General features: G+C 31.1%; 1 protein-coding gene across 1 annotated transcript; it reads right to left on the bottom strand.

Moving 5' to 3' along the window:
• Positions 1–1,373: 1,373 nt before the first annotated feature.
• Positions 1,374–12,324, bottom strand: SIX6 (Homeobox protein six6; the record flags this gene model as incomplete). The annotated part of the gene is made up of 2 exons (XM_012942294.1): positions 1,374–3,261; positions 10,862–12,324. 2 exons carry the CDS (start codon positions 12,322–12,324, stop codon positions 1,374–1,376), a joined length of 3,351 nt encoding a protein of 1,116 aa, XP_012797748.1.
• Positions 12,325–19,720: the final 7,396 nt, after the last annotated feature.

The raw sequence follows: 19,720 nt of genomic DNA, 5'->3' as shown, positions 1-19,720 counted from the left end.
CGCCAGAGCGCATCCGATTAGGGTTCGTCGCGAGTTCCAACCCACCGAGGTGCAATGGTGAGCCTCCACCCGGGGTCAGAGCATTCCTGATCACCCCCAACCCGGCGCCAGGTAAGTTTAGAATAATCACATTTATTTCTGTATTATACAAATATCGATGTTTAATACTAAATTGATACAATTTATCAGTCTATATTAATTTATTTGAAAATTTATCATTGGTAACCTAGTACTATCAGTTTGTATAAAATACCTAGTTGATATTACATAGTGTTCATTTGAACGTTTTAATAAATAAATAAATGACAAGATTTATTAAATTTAATTTCTGATTAACCGATTCATTTAATTCAAGAAGTTAACTAGATTCGTGTGATTTGGTTAGGTTCATTTGAGACAAATTTATTCTGGTATGCTAATGATAACTTGGTTCTAGAATAAATAAGGCAATTTTCTAATATTCAAATCAGATTGATATAGTTATATAAGCTTTCAGATCAATATGAATGGTGTACGATTAAACAGTAAAATTAAATTAAATGTAAATAAATCACGAGCTAACGATAAGATTTATCGTTGCTTCTTTAGGTGAGTATGACTACATCAACGTTTTAGTATTTATTCATCAACTTTATAATTACAACCATAATGACGTAAGCTTTCCAGTTTTGTTAGAATAACAACTTAACAGCACCCTATCCAATATTGTCCTGATAATCTAATACCAAAATTAATCAAAGATAATACTACATGGATGATTTGTTCAATAACTGCATAGCATAACAATTGAGATATGTTCTTTAGCAACTAGGAGGATACTACTCAATATATAATCAAACTGCTTTTGGTGAATACTTATTACCTTTTAATTAACATACATGATAAGGAATTAAACATGAATACAACCACGTATATTTAACATAAATGCTGAAGGTATTTATTTACAAACAAATAAAAACTAAATGCATTCACAAAAGAAAGAAATATTTGGATTGATTCTCTTGTTCCATTCAATTCTATTTGAAATTAACTTGTTCAAATATATCACTTGGCCTTTAGCACATTTTGAAGTTCCCTCTACAAGGAATCAAGATTATGAACAAGAATGATTATGAAAAAAAGGGCACATTAAAGTGTAGCACATATATTTCGACAGCTTAAAAGTGTAACTACCGCAAAAATGTAGGAATGTAATGATAACTGTTTTTATAGTGGTTATAACTGTCAGTAATGCATTTTATACAGTAGTGGAAAGAAAAGGAGAATAAATAATATATTCTGAGAAAAAAATATTTTCCTTGGGATGAATTTTTATGAATTAATAAAAGAATATTGTACGTTTCAAGTTACTTTTCGTTAAGAATAATACAAATTTAAACTTCTAAAGATGATTCCTCGGAACTATCACATGACATTTGAATCTTTTCTGATGAAATGACAAATTGGTTAGGTGGGAAATTATTACAGGGATTCTCTGTGTCTTCCTGATCTTCATAATCTTTTCCTTGACTTACTTCTTTTATGTTTATTTTCAAATTATTTACAGATCCTTTCTTATTTACTGTGAAATCTTTTTCATGTTTTAAAGTTGTTAAAGGTGTACTTGAATGATTTAATGTCTGTTCATGTGTTGAATATGATGTTTTATCAATGTTCAATGGGATCAAATTCTTATCACCATTATCATTAGACTTATTCATATTTACAGAGTCTTCTCTGTGTTGGTTGAATGTTGTATTAATATAATTGCTAGATTCAAATAATGTTTTATCACTATTATTGTTTCCAGCATAAGTTGTACCCTTCACTTCACAATTATCACGTTCACTATGGATTCGAGTTAAGTATTGCAGTAAATCCGTCGGTAAGCTCGATTGTTGTTGCTGATACTGATGTTGTTGTTGTATTTGGTTTGAATACCATTCAAACATTTTTTGCCATAGAAACGTCGTTGATGGTGATGATATTGAAGATACTGAAAAGGGTTCATTTGTCGAAAGTGCACCATTAAGAATGGGGGAATTATTATTAGGGGTGTTGGTTCTTTGTTGATTTGTTGATTGAGGCAAAGATAAATTTTCAGGAAGTACAATATCTTCAGTAATCCTCTTGTTTAAATGATTAACTTTTTCCGTTTCACTATGTTGAGATAGTCTGAAATCAAATAGTTTATTTGGTGATAGTGTCGAATGTGTTAATGATGATGGGTTAAAGAAAGTCGAATAGTTAAGTGAGTCAGTTTTTAATGGCCTTAACATTTGAAACATTTCAGAAGGCTTTATAGAATTGGATAATAATGGAGGGAATGATGTAAATATTGGAGGAAATAACTGTTCAGGATTGTGCATTTTCCGAAGTATTTCATTAGGATCTTTTATTGAATTCGATTGTTTTGAAATATTACAAGAAATTTGTGAATTAGAATTTGTTTTAGAAGGACTAATATTGAAAAAATTTAGGTTGGAATATTTCAAAGCGTCACTAATGTTTAAGTTATCACGATTAGTAGTTGACGGGTATTCAAATCGATTGAAGAGGTTTAAATTCATAGGTTGTGGAACTGATATCGTTGGTGGATAATTTATTGATTCAGAAGGTTTTAAATCGTTAATTGCATTGCTATGTGAAAAATCAGTACGCTGTGATGTAAGCTTAGAAAATGTAACCCGCGTATTTCCTTCTAAACCAGATATATCAAGAGGTAAATTAAACATATTTCTTGGTGGTGAGTTAACATCATTTACCTTGTTATCAGTGAAAATACTAGATTGAATATTCGATGATTTTTGTTCTAATGTTGGTGATTGATTCACTTTATTTTCATTTAAGTTCACTGTTTCATGAGTTAAACATGGTTTTTTAGGATTAATAAAATTTAAATGATTATCATATTCGTGATTTATTTCATAATTTCGTTCTCTTTTCGTAGCTAAAAAGCTATCATTATCTGAACCCGGTGACCATATATCACTTTCACCTTCATGTGGTGATGAATTGCGACGAATCTGATTGCATTTTATACCACTGTCATATTCATCTTTGTCATAATTTTCACATTTTTCTTTTATTAACTTTTCTTCTGTAATTGGTATACAGAAACGATTAACATTAAAAGCGGTTTGAAATCTTGACGAATCAGAATGTGATGTAGTCCTTCTTCTTCTTTTCCTTTCATTATTATCATCATTATCTTTTCTGTCTGTATCATCTGAACTTATTTCATTATCCGGTTCACCATCACTGTCAGAGTTATCCAATTGCCTGAAAATAGTCAATAGATTAAATAAATATTATTATTACATCCAAAAGAATTAAATAATTTAATTTAGTTATACCTGAGTTGTGAAGAATGAATCGAGATTATAGTGTTTTTAATTGGAAGCACTATATTAACTACTGAAAAATGGGTTTAAAAATTGTTTAAACATAGAAAGTAATATGATCTGACCATTCAATTAGGCAGTTATGGATCTCATTACAACTATATTTGTTTAAATAAATGGATATGAATGAGTATTATCAGAATGAGGGTTTGTGGAGACTGTAGTGTTTTTAACAGTTGAATTCATGAGTTGACCTAAGTTAGGCCACTATTGAAAACCTGGAAGCACTGGACGGCAATTTCGTCCCAACATGGGAATTCTCATCAGTGCGCATCCACGATCCCATACCAAAGGGACTCGAACCCACGACCTCCGGTCTCGCGCACGAACGCCTAACCTCTAGACCACTGAGCCGGCATCCAATGGTGTTAATGTCTAATTTTAAATCAATCCACGATATTGTACGACCGTCCACCACTGTCTTCAGTGAGTAACTGCCTCACAACGGACACAATCGATTATAAAACAACCCCTTAAATCTATAAAGTTCGAAATAACGTCAGCTGAAAAATTACTGAAAATCACAGGGGTTAGTTAATAATTCTTCTCTAGTTGAAGTCACTCTAGTGTAAAGTGACCACAACCCCATACTGGGTTGGAGCTTAAGATTCGCAATCATTTATGATACTTTCAAGTCACCAAGTTGCAATCCAGTAGTATGCTTCAAACAGAAAATGTTTAACTGTGGTACAGTGTTATCGTCATTTCTTATCTCTATTGAGTTATCATCTGAATCTAGTGATAAAAAATTATTATGAAGCCACACATAGTTGCCCCTGAATAATTAAACTTAATAATATTCACTTCGTTATATTAAGTAAAACTTAATGGAAATTCGTCAGCGAGAGTGTATTTCGATAACTTATACTCACTTAAAGTGTGTTGTTGAGCTTCGTTATTACTTTATAAACACGAACAATTAACTTATAAACTGCAATTTACTGCTTCGATTGTAATTGTTTTGCTACTTCTCCTTAAAAATTTGGTACTGTTAATTAGTAGTGACTTTTATTATAGTGAGTATGAGATTCGTCAAACAAAATGTATTAGTCAATTTAATTCATATCAGTTAAATCATTGAGTAATTTAATAATATTACCATGAATCTACATAAAAAAATAATCTGTTTGATTTATTCTCCTAAAAAACTTTATTAGACCTCATCAATACAACGTTTTATACTCTAAGTCAGTTAGAATTGACTGTCAAGTTAGGCAATAGTCGTTTTTAAAATTGAAACAGGTACAAGAAATAGATCTGCCCACTAAACCTGCTACACTAAGTGAGTTTTTTTAGATGCAGGATTAAAGTACTCATAGAGTGGATTATCAATAGAAATAGTTGACAAAATTAATAGAAGATAGTTTTCAATGAAAAACAGTGTGAACATATTAGTTTATGAGTTCAAAGATTGTCAGTAATGTTCTAATAATCTCACTTATAATTATTGTAATTTACTCGGACGACAATTTAATAATTCTTATTTGAATAATCTCTATTATTCTGTCTGTTATGCAGTTAATATTAGTGTATGATATTTCAGTAAGGGTTAACGAACAACATAGAGAATATTCAAAATGCTTTTGTACAGAAACTCAGAGTTCAAATTAAGTAAAAGATATTAAAATCAAAGAAATACTGTTATTTTACGAGTCTGATAGAAGCTCAATGAATGTTAGATATTATTATTTTGTTAAGTAATTTGACTTTACTGTTGCTCTACAACTGAATAGAGGGCTGATCTAGAAAAATAAACTGAACCAAACTAGGTTGTTATTCACTATATTAACACCAAATTAGGTATTTATTGTATTGATATAGGGCTAAAATACGAAAAAGGAAATTTTGATATGTTGTGGAGTCTTTTAGTTTACATAATGGAACATATTTTTGAGGAATAATAATAAAAGCTACAATACTACTACAAATGTAAATTGCTGTCTAAAAAGCAAAGATTGATCAGACCAAAAGATAAACAATTGATACACATTAAAAGTTATTTGCAATAGGTTTATCCACAATAACAGGTTGACTTTAAGTAACGCGAGTTACTATTAACATAAACATTAACTTTGATTAAAATGGATGATTGTAAACCCTAGATTTCACCATCAACAAATCTTAATCGAATATCCAGCGAAAATGTTGTTCAAAAAGATTCTTCAGTATTTCTTTCTAATCAAATCTCACCTAGTTACTTTTGTATCAGCATACTGCCGATAGCTAAAAGATTGAGTTTTCTCAAAGTCTTTATTAATATTTTTAAAAAATAAACTAATCTTTTTTTCGTTATATATTTAGAACTTGCAATGTAACAATTCCTGATCGGAAAGATATTGTAATTTAACGTACAAAGAAGTTAAGATTTTCAGCAATTGAAATACAGTATCTTAGGTGAAAAACTCAACAATCAACTGACGAAAACTTGAAAGAAATACCTTTTTATTATACGTTTGAAATATATACCATATGATCATAATAATGCTACTAATTTAATGAATTAAAAAAAACTAGACAATCACAATTTATAACAGGTATTTTGTTGTCTTATGTATTTGAACTTACAAAGTTGTTTACCTAAATTACCTTATTTAACCGTTTGAAGTATAGGCAAATTTACAAACATCAACACTTAATTGTTCCTACTGAGTCTATGTAAAATATGATCGTTTGTGAGATAATTATGATATAAAATAATTATGCTAAGCTAAAAAGTAAAAATTTTTAAATAGTTCATTCATCTATTTTCAAGTAAATGAAATGAATTTTTCCATTTGAGATCATGAAAGCATGGATGGCCATTTCGTCCTAGTATGGGACAATATAATCTGTTAACGTTAAAAGTTTTAGCATTTGTTTGTATTCTGAAAGTATCAATTCCCTTGAAATAGATAAACTAACTTGCGATGAAATAACTCTACACTAAATTCTGTAACAATTTATCACAATACTCATAATTTCATTCAATTATAAAACAAATCATAACCATAAAATAATTCTTCTGTTCAACCTATAATAATTACCGGAAAGTATTAATAATAAAATATAATCAAATAATGTTTTCTTTATTTATTATTAATGTCACTCAATAAACATGCATAAATTTTGTTTACTAGCCATTGATTTACAGTTTTTGTGTCCATGGGCTTTGTTACATTTGGGCTACTAATTGGTCTTAAAATAGTAATACTCAAGGTCATTATTAAAAAGTGATCAATTTCTGTAAGTTACTAATTATGAAATACAATACAAAAAGTAATAAAAATTTATCAAATATTAAAATAATTAAAACTATGTAATATTTTAAATATGAATAGTTACTATGATATTCATTCAGTTTCATTTCGGTTAAACGTAACTTCAAATTACTCTTATTAATATTATAATTCTTTATATACTAACATGATAAACTGTTAGGGAAATTAGTAGATTTGATTGTCCATTTTGATTTAGTATAAATCATATACGGTTTGACTGTTTTCTTAATATTTGATTACTTTTTACCTACTTTTTCATATAATTTATACTATCTGACAATCATTATATCAACTATGATCCAAAAAGAATTAATGAGAATATAAGAGAAATGATCATTTTCTATTATATTTCTAATCGACTGTTGTTTATACATAAGTTGCTCTGCTAGTTTTATTTATCCTAGCCTGAAGGTGTTTTTTTTGTAATTTTTAATGCTTGTTACTATCCAATTAATATTTAAGTCAACTGGTCAATCAATGGATAGCACATAAATGATTCTTTTCAAAAAAACAACTGGATCAACAAAAATTAATCATAATCCAGTGACTGAATCCTGTCGACGATGACATCTTCAGGGCATAACATTTTAAGTGAAATAGCTTTGAAGTTTAAAATATAAAAAAAAACATCAAATGTTATGTAATATCTCAGATAATCTTTTGTCTTTAATATGACATTAATTACTAATATATCAGTTTTTATCTTTTAAAAATTTAGGTTTTGATAATTCAAAATGATCCCTAAGCGAAATAATGATATCATGTTATGGAAAAATGAGAATTTCATTAAAACTCTTAAATACGTAACTTATTTTTAAGATATAATTATTTATATAGGAAAGGGTTTTGTGGATATTATAGTAATTTCAATGGTTGAGATCATGAGTCAATTAAAGCTAGATCACCATGGAAGCACTGGACGGCCGTTTCGTAATTATTTCACTTATTATTATTATTTTTTTAACAAAATGATTACGAATCATGATCAACTTTAAATCTTTCCTTTAGCTTCAAATACAAAATTGGAAATTGTAATGAATATTACAATTTGCATGATAACTGATCTTAGTTTTATTGGCTTTATTGTTTAATTGTTTTAAAATAAAGGTGTCAATTTATTTGATTTTTAAATTCTTAGTTTACCTATGGAAATTTTTATTTGAGTACTTTCATAAATGGATCCATACAGCAATCATTTCAGAGCTTCATTTAAAAAAAAAAACAAGCAACAACATAACTTTGTGGTATACAATAATAACTATTAATTTCATCAGATTATCTCAGAACTTACTTCTGGGGTTATATTACTACTTGATAAAATAAAGCTTTCTAAAATTAACAGAAAGGGTTTTGTGGAGATTTTTAGAAATTTCACAGGTTGAAATCATGAGTCGATTGAAGTTAGACCACCATGCAAAACCTGGAAGCACTGGACGGCCGTTTCGTCATAGACTTGCTTTTGCTTATAAAATAGTTTTAAGACAAACATCAATCGTCTGTCAACTCTTATTTTAATAACTGTTGAACATGTAAAAATGGGAAGTAATTTTCGTTCATCGACTAATTAATTTGAATACATTTCTAATATTTTTGGGCAAAACTACTCTGCACAAATGTATAAATTATTATGTCTCATTTATAGATTGAAATATTATATTAAAAAGGTTAGTTTAAGCTTATAAGTATAAAGTATTTATAGAACACTTTTAAAGGTTTAAAATATCTCATTGTGGATATTCTAGACTGAGTCTTGATCAATCTTAATTGACATAAGCATATCCCATATGAATTGCCTCAATATAGCCATTTTGTCACAAGTTTTATATAATAGAATACATCTATTCGATAAGACTCCTGACAAAGTAGTAATATTGAGACAATCTGCACAAAGTGAACACATGCCAACTAAGACTGATCAAAATTATTTGTAAAATATATTAATAGTAATTCGACCGTATCTTTATTGGCTAATGAAATAATAAAAAGAAAGTACATAGTTATGATAAACAGGAAATAACAATTTTTGACACTGAATAGTACTGAAATGAAATACATGCTATCATAACAGGTTAAAAGTAGGAAAATAAAAATGACAAACTTCAAAGACTAAACTTAAACACTCCTTTGTTTACAGTCTCAACAAACTTAACTGTACTATTATGGCGGTTTGGATGCTTAGATCTTTTAAAATCTGTTTTTATGTTACTCTTGATTATACTCTTGGTGATAAATAATTATGCCGTTCGAAATATGTTGGGCATGTAAATATTTATATTTCGGTCTTCATCTATAGTTGTTTCCAGTAAAAAAGATTCACTACAAAAGAACGTAACTCATGTTTATGTTTGTACAGTAAAACAGTAAAAAATAATTAGTATTGATATATAAAAGAATGAACATTATAGAAGGTTAGTTCAATTATTAAAACACTGTAATCATTACTATAACCATTTCAGTTCATTGTTTGTTTTACTAAAGAATAAAGTATCGGTTGAAGTCAAATTGTGGTATTAGTTGGAATGACATTAAAATTCGAGTATCGACCACATACATTACTATTAATTTACCAATGAATATCAATAATGAGAGGGTAGACTATTTTCAGTTTTATATCACGATATTTTTATTAAAAGCTATACAGCTATAATCTAATGAGCCATTCATTATGTATGGTTAACTACTTTTAGATTCATACTAAATTATTGAAGTTTTACAAAATATACATTATGTATTAGTCACTGATATTTTTAGTTTAATTTCATTCACAGTTAAATAAGACTGTTGAAATCATCAACCGATTGAAGCTAGACCACCATAGAAAACCTGGACGCACTGGACGGCCGTTTCGTTCTAGTATGGGACTCCTCAGCAGTGTGCATCCCGCACTAGGACGAAACGGCCGTCCTGTGATTCCAGGTTTTGCATGGTGGTCTAACTTCAATCGACTCATGATTTCAACCTGTGAAATTTCTAAAAATCTCCACAAAACCCATTCTGAAAATAAAACTGTTGTTTTAAAACTTATAGTTGGATTTTCAGTTGGAAAGCAAAGTAAACCTTACAGAATAATTCTTAAAACAGCTGAAAATGGTAGCTAATAAAGTTTGTCCGAAATTAGTTCATAAATATTTATTCTATTAAAAAAACTTAACAGTTTATATTCATTTGATATTTATGTTAGCATACTAAATCTACTACTGAATTCTACTAAGAGTGAAATTTTACTATGTATACAGGGAAAGTATAACTAAATATTTTCCTCCAAAATATCTGTCATTATGAACTGGTGCTGTCCATCGTGATGCCTGACGGTCCTCAGTTCGATTTAATTTGAGGTCGTGGATCATCACTACTTAGGAGTTGCATGTTGATACTTCCTAGTATTTAATAGTCATCCAACAAAAGTCAGTTAGTGATGTAAACTATTAACTATAAAATGATTAGAAAATGTTATATTATATCCTTTCCTCGTCCAGTCAAACTTTAGTCATATTTTACAGAAGTATACCAGTAAAACAAGTGTGATTCAATATTATTTGAAGAGACACCAAAAATTAGGAACTGACAGACGCTACAATTTACTACAACTTATGATTATTCAATCCTACTATAATCTAGAATGAATTTGGAACTTTGAATTTGAGTTGACATCTCAAGGATACTGTTCTAGAAAATAAGTGTTTATTTATTGGATTATATTCAGTGAAATTTTTGTTTTGAGTTCTCAGTGAAGATCGGAATTCAATTAAGTTGTAATAAAAAATACCAAAATATATAATTTCATTATAGTTATTAACCATCTATGTAAGTAGTACTGAGTATAAACACTCAATAATCTAGAACAAGCTAGGGTAGGCTGATTAGTTAACTGTGTGTTTGTAACCCAAGTAATAAAATTAGAATGAATTTGATGAATGATGATGACATACCTTTAATCAAATTAAATCAATAAAACAGTTTTCATTCAAGTTTTTATGGACTGAACTAAAAGATGTGGTTATTAAATGAGTATTATCTTGACTTCATCCGACAAATGCTGTACCCAGATTAAAAGTGAATAAAAGACATGTATCCAAATGTATTTTACACTATGAATTAATTAGATATGTCGATTAAAATGATTAAGCACCAAGGTTTTTGGTTTGAATTATGTAATAATTCAAGTTTCCTTATTATTTCATAAATCACATATCCATTACTTAATTGATAAAAGTGACTTACTGATTTTTAGCTGCTGCTGCACGATCACGTTGTCGCCGATTTTTGAACCAATTACCAACCTGTGTTGGAGTTAAACCAGTTGCATTAGCTAATTCACGCTTTTTAGCTGGACTTGGATAAGGATCTTGAAGATACCATTCACGTAGTAAACCTCTTGTACGCTCTTTGAAACAATGTGTTTTTTGTTCGCCGTCCCAAATTGTTCTAGGCATAGGAAATTTCTTTCTTACTCTATATTTATCAACTGGACCAAGTGGACGACCACGAAGATTTTCTGCTTCCTGATAATGTGCTTCAAGCCATAAGGCTTGAAGTTTAACATGGGACGATTTGGAAAATGTATGTCTTTCTAAAATAGCATATAATTCTCTAAAATTTCTCGTATGAAATGCTGCAAGTGCTCTAGCTCTTAAAATTACTTCACTTTTATTTAATACTTCCCATAAATTAGGATTCAATGGAAGTGACCATAAAAATCGGCTAAGATGTTCAATGTCACCCGCTTCTTCAAATGTCTGACATACTCGAATGATTTCTTGAGATGAAAACGGCAGGGAACTAGTTTGAAGTGATTCATTTGTAAGATCATTAGAAGATTTAAAATCTGTTTCTTGTTTGTTATTTTTAAGAGGTTTATTTGGTGTACTAGTAGCATAAGTTGATTGATGTGTTTCACTTAATAAACTATTTACTTTAATGGGTGATGCTATTCTAGAGTTACTCATTGTATTGCTAGCAGTATTTGATGGAGTAGATACAACGGGAAATGTGGTCGTTGAAGACATAAATGATTTAATTTCCTTTTGATTAATATTACTTTGTTCACTAATTGCTAAGTCAGGACTTGTTAATTTATCTAATACACCAAATATTGAAGGTTTTGGCAACATATGATATTCATCGTAATCTGGTCCCGTATTTACACGATTAGCTTTTGCCATCATTAATGAGGAAAATAGTTTTTGTGGATTTAACATCCAATCATATGTTGGACCGGAATTGGTGTTCAATACGTTCATACTTTGTTTATTATGGTTATGATTACTTACGTCACTGTATAAACTAATTTGAGGATTTATATAGTTCATTCTGTGTTCATCACCATTCTTTGTATCATGTTTGAATTCTCGAGCGTAAATATTTGGATTGAATGTAAGTGGACAGTCTAATGGCAAATTTGCATTTTTCAACTTCATATCTGTGTTGGACAGTGATGTTACTGTCGAACTATTTGTTGTAGTCATTGATGATTTTGATATTGGTGTTATCATTGTATTCATAGAAGTAACATTTGATAAATCATTTCGAAGATGTAATATATTAGAATTTGGTAAGTTCATGAGAGAAAATGGTAAATAATTAGAAAGAAATCGTTTCAATGCTTGTTCATCTGGTAATTTATCACTGAAACTTATTTCTTGAATATTTAATTTAGCAGATTCCATTAGCTCAGATGTAGCCATTATGGAAGTAAGTGGATTTCTGATACCAACTGTAAGATTATTTGGTTTAAATAACAGATCATTGTAGGATTAGTTTTTTATTTTTTTATTTTTTTTTTGTATTATGATTGAATTCATCAGTGTACCACTTTTGTCTTTCTGTCCACTGTATATCATGACTACACAACAACCATACATCATTAAATTGGTATGAAATGGACAAGGCGTCAAATCAAAAATGATACTATAATCCTGTAAAAAATTAAATGCATATATCTATCAAGGGATGTCATAAGTATCTAATAGAATTGATCACGCAAATTTCATATCTGAGTAGCGTGAGAAATCGGCACTAACTATATCATCGGAAAAGGAATGAAAACGATTGGACAGACAGACAGAAATGAATGCTAGTGTTAGGGTATGAATTGAAAACTTTAAATTAAAAGATAAATATTATAAACTGTATTGATATACATTTCTATTTCTCACCCCCTATCAAAAGAATTTTATTGGATAATTTACTACGAGAGAGAGAGAGAGATAAATGATTCCAATTTGTATGTATCAATAAATATAGAATGAGATAAATAGAAACAGAGAAGGGTAGAAGATTATTTTCAGACAGAGAAACTTGATACACACGCTATAAGTGTCAATGGGTCACAAATTCAAATGGTTATAATTTTTTATTCAGTATCTTCCCCTATAAAATTTACTGTTGATTTTTCTCTTTCGTCTTAATTGCTATGGTGTATATGATAAAGAACAAAATGAAGAAAAATTAATTCATTATTTCAGCCCCCAAAATAAAATAATTTAACTTTGATTCATTCAAGTTTGAATCGAATTACTGTTAGTCAATACCAAATTATGTATCAAATATATTGCCTTAAATAAATAGACTATTAAAATGAGTTTATTTGGTGGAATTCTGTTGTACATTTTGTTATGAATAAGTATTACTTCTTGAAATTTTAAATTGATAAGGTAGAGTATCTACAAATTAATAAATTCCATAATGATCTGTCCAGTACACGATATAAGACATGCTTAATAATTGACATTAAAACAATATTACATAGTTGATTGGATAGAGTCTAAACAAAGACTGATTGATTAAATGTCATTTACGAAAACTACTTCAGCTAAAAATACATGTCTATCGGAAATATAAATTCTGTATATCTTTATTCGGAACTGTATTATTACCTAAAGTTCATAAACGAATAAATAAAAATACTTTTTCATGTAAAGGTTTTTTGTTGTTAATGGAAACTGATCTGACTTAACAACTATGAAAAACAGTCCAATTATCTAAACGTAATCTGTAACAACTATGAAGAACATAAACTTGATTTCATTTGGGGTTTAACTTGTGGATTCTAAATGAAATATTGATTATCGTAGAATCTCATCAGAAACTGTGTAAATTGTGTAAATTTTATTAATATGTAGCGTTTAACAGAGAAGAAGACTAAAGTTATCATAGAAAGTCCCACCTCCCACAATAACCCCAGATACTGTTTGCTCCATACCCTGAATATATGGGTTACCGTCGAGCGAAATTAACGAAGCAGGATGAAGTATGTGTTGTTACTAATTACCAGTCAAAACCATTCAAATAAATTACCCCTATTCCATACACACCAACAAATGCAGGTCAAGACAAAAAGTGTATCAGTAGCCTCTAAGTCAATGGACTTCAACATAAACAAGGGAAAAAGAAAGATACTCAAATACGACACAGAGAACATCACACCATTCACAATTGATGGAGAAACTATGTAAGAGGTGAAAATTTTCACATACCTGGACAGCTTCATCAATAAATAAGGAGGATCAGATGCAGACGTAAAGGCAAGGATTGGCAAAGCAAGAGCCACATTCTTGAAGTTGAAGAACATACGGAACTCAAAACAACTTTCAACCAATATCAAAGTCACAATCTTCAGTACGAACGTCAAGACAGTTCTACTGTACTGAGTCGAACCATGGAGAACTACCACAACCATCATCAAGAAGGTACAAGTATTTCTAAACAATTGTCTACAAAAAAATACTGAATATCCGTTGATCGGATAACATCAGCAACAACCCACTTTTGGAGTGGATAAACCAGGTTCCAGTTGAGGAGGAAATTAAGAAAAGACGTTGGAAGTGGATAGGGCATACATCGTGGAAATCATCAGACTCCATCACGAGGCAAGCACTAACTTGGAATCCCGAAAGGAAACGGAAAAGAGGAAGACCAAAGAACATACTGAGACGAGAATTCGACTCAGGCATTCAAAAGATGAATAGCAACTGGAAACAAATGGAAAGGATTGTCCTGAACAGAGCTGGATGGAGAATGCTGATGGGCAGCCTATGCTCCTTCATGAGGGACAACAGGCGTAAGTAAGTAAGTAAGTAATCTGGGAAGTTCAGAACGTTTAGCTTTACTCAAGCTGTCCATTGTATTCCATGCTTCCCCTCAGATGTTGAGTTCTTCATAATCCAATCATCCACCAGAAGAAAGAGGTAGGGGGAGAGTAGGAAGACATGTTTGACCCCGGTCCTCACTTGGAATAGACCTGCCAGCCGTTCTCCATGCACAGCAGTTCAGTGTAGTTAGTTGTATGAATTCCGTTTGATGTTGACGGTCTTCTCAGGTACACCATAGTGTTGAACAAGTTTCCATAATGTTCTCCCATCCGCACTGTCAAATGCTTTCTCATAGTCAACGGATTGATGTATAGTGACGAGTTCCATTCAAATGATTGTTCAACAATGATCATCCGTAGTGTCGCGATTTCGTCTGTGCACGACCGATCCTTACAAAATCCGAACTGTTGATCTTGCTGTTGGGCGTCTACTGAATCTTTCGTCCGGTTCAGCAACACTCTGTTGAAAACTTTCCCTGGTACTGACAGTAGTGTGATTCCTCTGTAGTTCTCACATTCTCTCAGATCTCCATTCTCCGGTGTCTTGATGAAATATCATTACTTCCAGTCCGTCGGCACTTGTTCTTCATCCCAAATCTTCCTGAACAGAATGTGGATCACGTTCGCAGTTGCTCCTATGTCTGACTTCATTGCTTCGACCGGTATGTTGTCTGACGACCGGCCATCCTGATTTCTTCGATCGCTGATGTAGTGACATAGGAAGTTCTATGTGTGTTGCTTCAGTGTCTAGTGAATTCATTGGGGCTTGCCTATTCAAGAGTTCCTCAAAGTGCTCTACACACCTGTTCCACTGTTCTGAAATCTTAGTGATTGTCTTGCCTTTCTTGTCCTTGACTGGTCTCTCTGATTTACTATATTTCCCTACCAGTTGTTTTCTTGTGTCACATAGTCGTCCCATATTTCCTTCTCTTTAGGCTTTTTCCGCTGTCATTGCTAGTCCTTCCACGTATTTCTGCTTTCCGATTCTAATACTCCTCTTCACTTGCTTGTTTGCTCCAGTGTATTCGGCGTATGCCTTGACTTTCTCTGTTCTTGTTCGACTGTTGTTAATTACTGACTTCTTCTTGTTCTTCCTTTCTTCAATCATGTCAAGTTTTTCGATTGAGATCCGTCCTTTGTGATGATGTTTCTTGCTACTCAGGACCCCCTGACATACTGAAGCTGGTGCTCCTTTAACCCCTTTCCAGTTGTCTTCCATAGTAGCTTCCTTTTAATTGACCAGATCTGATGAGACTTGGACCCTGTTGTTGAGATCTATTTTGAATTCATTAAGTTTGTCAGTATGTTGAAGGAAGGCTGTATTGAACCTTCATAATTCTGTTTCCCCAGTTGTCAATTGCTTCTTTAACTTCAGTTTCATGTTGGCCACAACCAGATGGTGGTGATGTGGAGCTATATCATCTCCTCTCCTGGTTCCCACGTCTTCCATTGACTTTGTGAATAATTTGGTGATGCAAATATTATTTGATGAAATTTATGTAGCTTTGTGTAGAAATATTGTTCGGCCTATAACCATTTTGTTGAATGTACATAAATCTGCAAATCTGTCATCACCCTTTTTTCTTTCTCCCAGTCAATATCGTCCTAAAATACCTTCATACGCGGTGGTGTTCATTCCGACCATGAAGCTCAGGTCTCCTATCAGGATGATGTGATCTTTGAGATAGTTCTCTATTATGGACCGCAGCTTCTCATAAAACTGATCTTCATCATCTCCACTCCCATCAGTGGTGGGGGCATAGCACTGGACGACACTCATTGTAATCCCCTTCTTCTTTGTTTCGATAAATGCCTTCGATTATTTTGGATCTATGAGATTCCCATTCTATAAGTGCATTTCGTGCTTATTTGTACAGCGTCAGTGCAACTCCTTGTATGTACGAGGTATTTTTTTCTGCATGACCAGGGTACAACAGCACCTCTCCAGAAGCTAATCTTTTCTGTCAAGCTTGCGTACTGTTAGTTTGACTTACACCAGGCACCGACAGGTTATATCGTTTCGCTTCCGCAGTCATTTGGATGACCCTCCTGGTATCTCACATTATGCGAACATGCTGCGTACCTATGTTAGTTGTTGCTCTGGTGGTCAGAAGGGTCATCAGCCTTGTGATATCCGAAGAATCTCAGCTTTCATTATAAGGCGTCATGATCCTTTTAAATGAATACCCTTCAATTCCCAGAGCCGACTTCAAATAATTTAAATACTTTCTTGGAAAGTTTTTCTAGCAAGGTTTTTTTCTAAGGGATGAGGTTGCTGACTTCATACCCAACTCTCCTTCTTTGCCCGGGTTTAGAACTGATAGTAACTCTAGAAGTTCTCCAGGAGTTGACCAGGTAATAAGCTCAAATATTATGGATTTTAGCATTTATTCATCCGTCTTTATTATGGTTTTTGACTAAATGAGTTTATGATCAGAATGGGGTTTGTAGAGAATGTAGTAATTTTAAATGAATTTAATTAATAATCTATATTTAGTAAATAAGTAACTATCAATCAGATGATCATTTACTTTACCGAAGTTACTTTATTGAATTACTTCTTAGGTTAACAATATTATCTACATACATTGTAATGAAATAGATATAATTACACATTGTCAACGAATATTCTTTTTGACTGACGATTATTTTAGATAATCATTTTCAGAATATTTGAACCGCATAAACAATATTTAGAATAGGAATTCAACTATACGTATGTGTTTTCATTGAATATTTAACGATTTACTAATATATAGTTATTATCTAGAATGTTTTCACTGTTGAATTCATTATGCTGATTGGCAAAGTATATTGTGTGTAATCAGCTTTATTATTGAAAAGATTAACACATCCTATTACCTAGAGTTTTGCTTTATTTTAAAGTTGCAATCCTTCATAGTGAATGTGAACGGGATAATTTTTCACAATGTCAATTCACGTTATTACTCTTAAATGTGAGTTTGAATTAAGCATGTAAACTGAATTAGTCTTTTGTTGAAATTAATTCAATTAGTTTAAATCACTAAATGATCTTAGATAGACCACTGCTGAAAAGCAAGGAGTGCTGGATATCTATTTCGTCCTAGTGTGGGTCTCTTTAGTAGTGAGCACTCATCATCCCACCACAGAGAATCGAACTTAGGATCTTCAATATCTCACGATCGCTGAACCGGTATTTAACGATGTAGATGCTTAGATGCTATCAATTTACGATGCCGCATAACTATCTTCTTCTTGCCGTGGTGGATAACTCTCTCAAAACTTATATAATTTAACGGCTAGTCAGGTCAGTGGTCTATAGGTCAAGTGTTCATTGCAATACTAAAGGTTCTGGCTTCGATTCATTGTGGCGGAGTTGTGGATGTTCATCACTAAAAAGTCACTCAGTACTCCTTGACTTTCACTAGCAATCGAGCTAGGATCAGTTCATGATTCAAACTGTGAAAATTTTACAATCTTCACAAAAACCTTAATTGAAAAGTTAATTTAAACACTGTTATTTAAATATCATGAACTGTAATGTTTCTAATTAAATCATAAAATTATCTCAATATTTCCACTTAATTTTTCAGCTAGATTGGACAATATTAATCGTGAGAACTGAATAACTAGCACCTGTTATTATTATTATTTAACTTTATATTTAAAAATGTAACATAGATAACATCAAACTAACTATTTCAAATGATATATCAATAACTGTCTAGGATTTAATATCTTGTGGAGTCATCAGTGTGCACTACGGATAAGTACTTAACAACTACCAAAAAGTTATTCTCTACATTTTTTAGATTCCATTGATTCTTTGACTGATATCAATTCTTGATGAAAATCATCTTCAAACAATGTAAAATTAGTATGAAACAGTCAATTATATGTACATAAGTTTGGAATTTGAATGAAGTTCCTCACAAGATCATATAAATATTAAAAAGAGTATTCATGTTTTTTGAAGTATTCGAAAATTAACAAAATGACGGCTTTATGGTAAACTATAATTGTATTGATCAAGATTATCATGGAATATATAAAGTATCAATTTAGCATCATATTTCAGCCTAACAAGTCTATCAATCAGTCATAAAGATTACAGCTGTCTAAATAATTTTTTTTTACTTAGATTCATCATTACGAAATAATATTGGAATAGTCATTTACTCATCACTAAGTCAATGCTTATCTAACTAGTGTAAACATTTTTTTTAAAAAAGAGAGAAGAAACATATTTACACTGATAACATGAGCATGAAATTCGGTAGTTAATGTTTTTGATTAAAAACAGAAATTAAAGCACCAGATTTGTTTACTTAAATCAACTTGATTTTTATCAACTTAGATTGGTTTATCTTTTTGTACATGTATGAGTGGATTTGTGAATATATTTGTATGTTCAACAAGTAGCATATATATAGGTATGTTTGGTCTCTTTGTATATTTATACATAATGACACGATATCTATGTGGATGAAATAGAAAGAAATCTGTTCTTAATATGTCAATCATTCTTTTACAAACCAGATAGGTATGACGATAATAAATGTCGATGATCATTAATGAATGAAGAAAAATAATATTCTACAAATTTAGTAATAAATACAACGATACCTTGTCTAACAATGTTTCGTTAAAAATCTTTTCATCATATATGTTATTCTGTATTGTTTGAAAAAAATTCTTTCTACAAAATACTGATCCTTTCTGTTCAGTAACTACTTTATAGAAAGTTCTAAGTAACATATATCAATAGAACTGTTATAGACACAAGTTATAATTAGGCAGATTAGAAATCCTGCCATACTTGGTCATTTACAAAGCAGCTACAAATTCAACTCAGGGAATGGCGTTTCTCTGACCGGTTAATAAAATACGTAGTTTAAACCAATATCGTTAAGTCTTGATAATTTTCTTTACATTCATGTATCTACTTTTTGTACTCTCAAAATGATGTACAGGTACCTGGTAAGATAAAACTGGCCAGTTATTTGTAA

Source organism: Schistosoma haematobium, chromosome 1, assembly GCF_000699445.3.
Source record: "Schistosoma haematobium chromosome 1, whole genome shotgun sequence".
NCBI lineage: Eukaryota > Metazoa > Platyhelminthes > Trematoda > Strigeidida > Schistosomatidae > Schistosoma > Schistosoma haematobium.
Note: the sequence above shows the minus strand (reverse complement) of the source record. Positions and strands in the feature narration are given on the sequence as shown.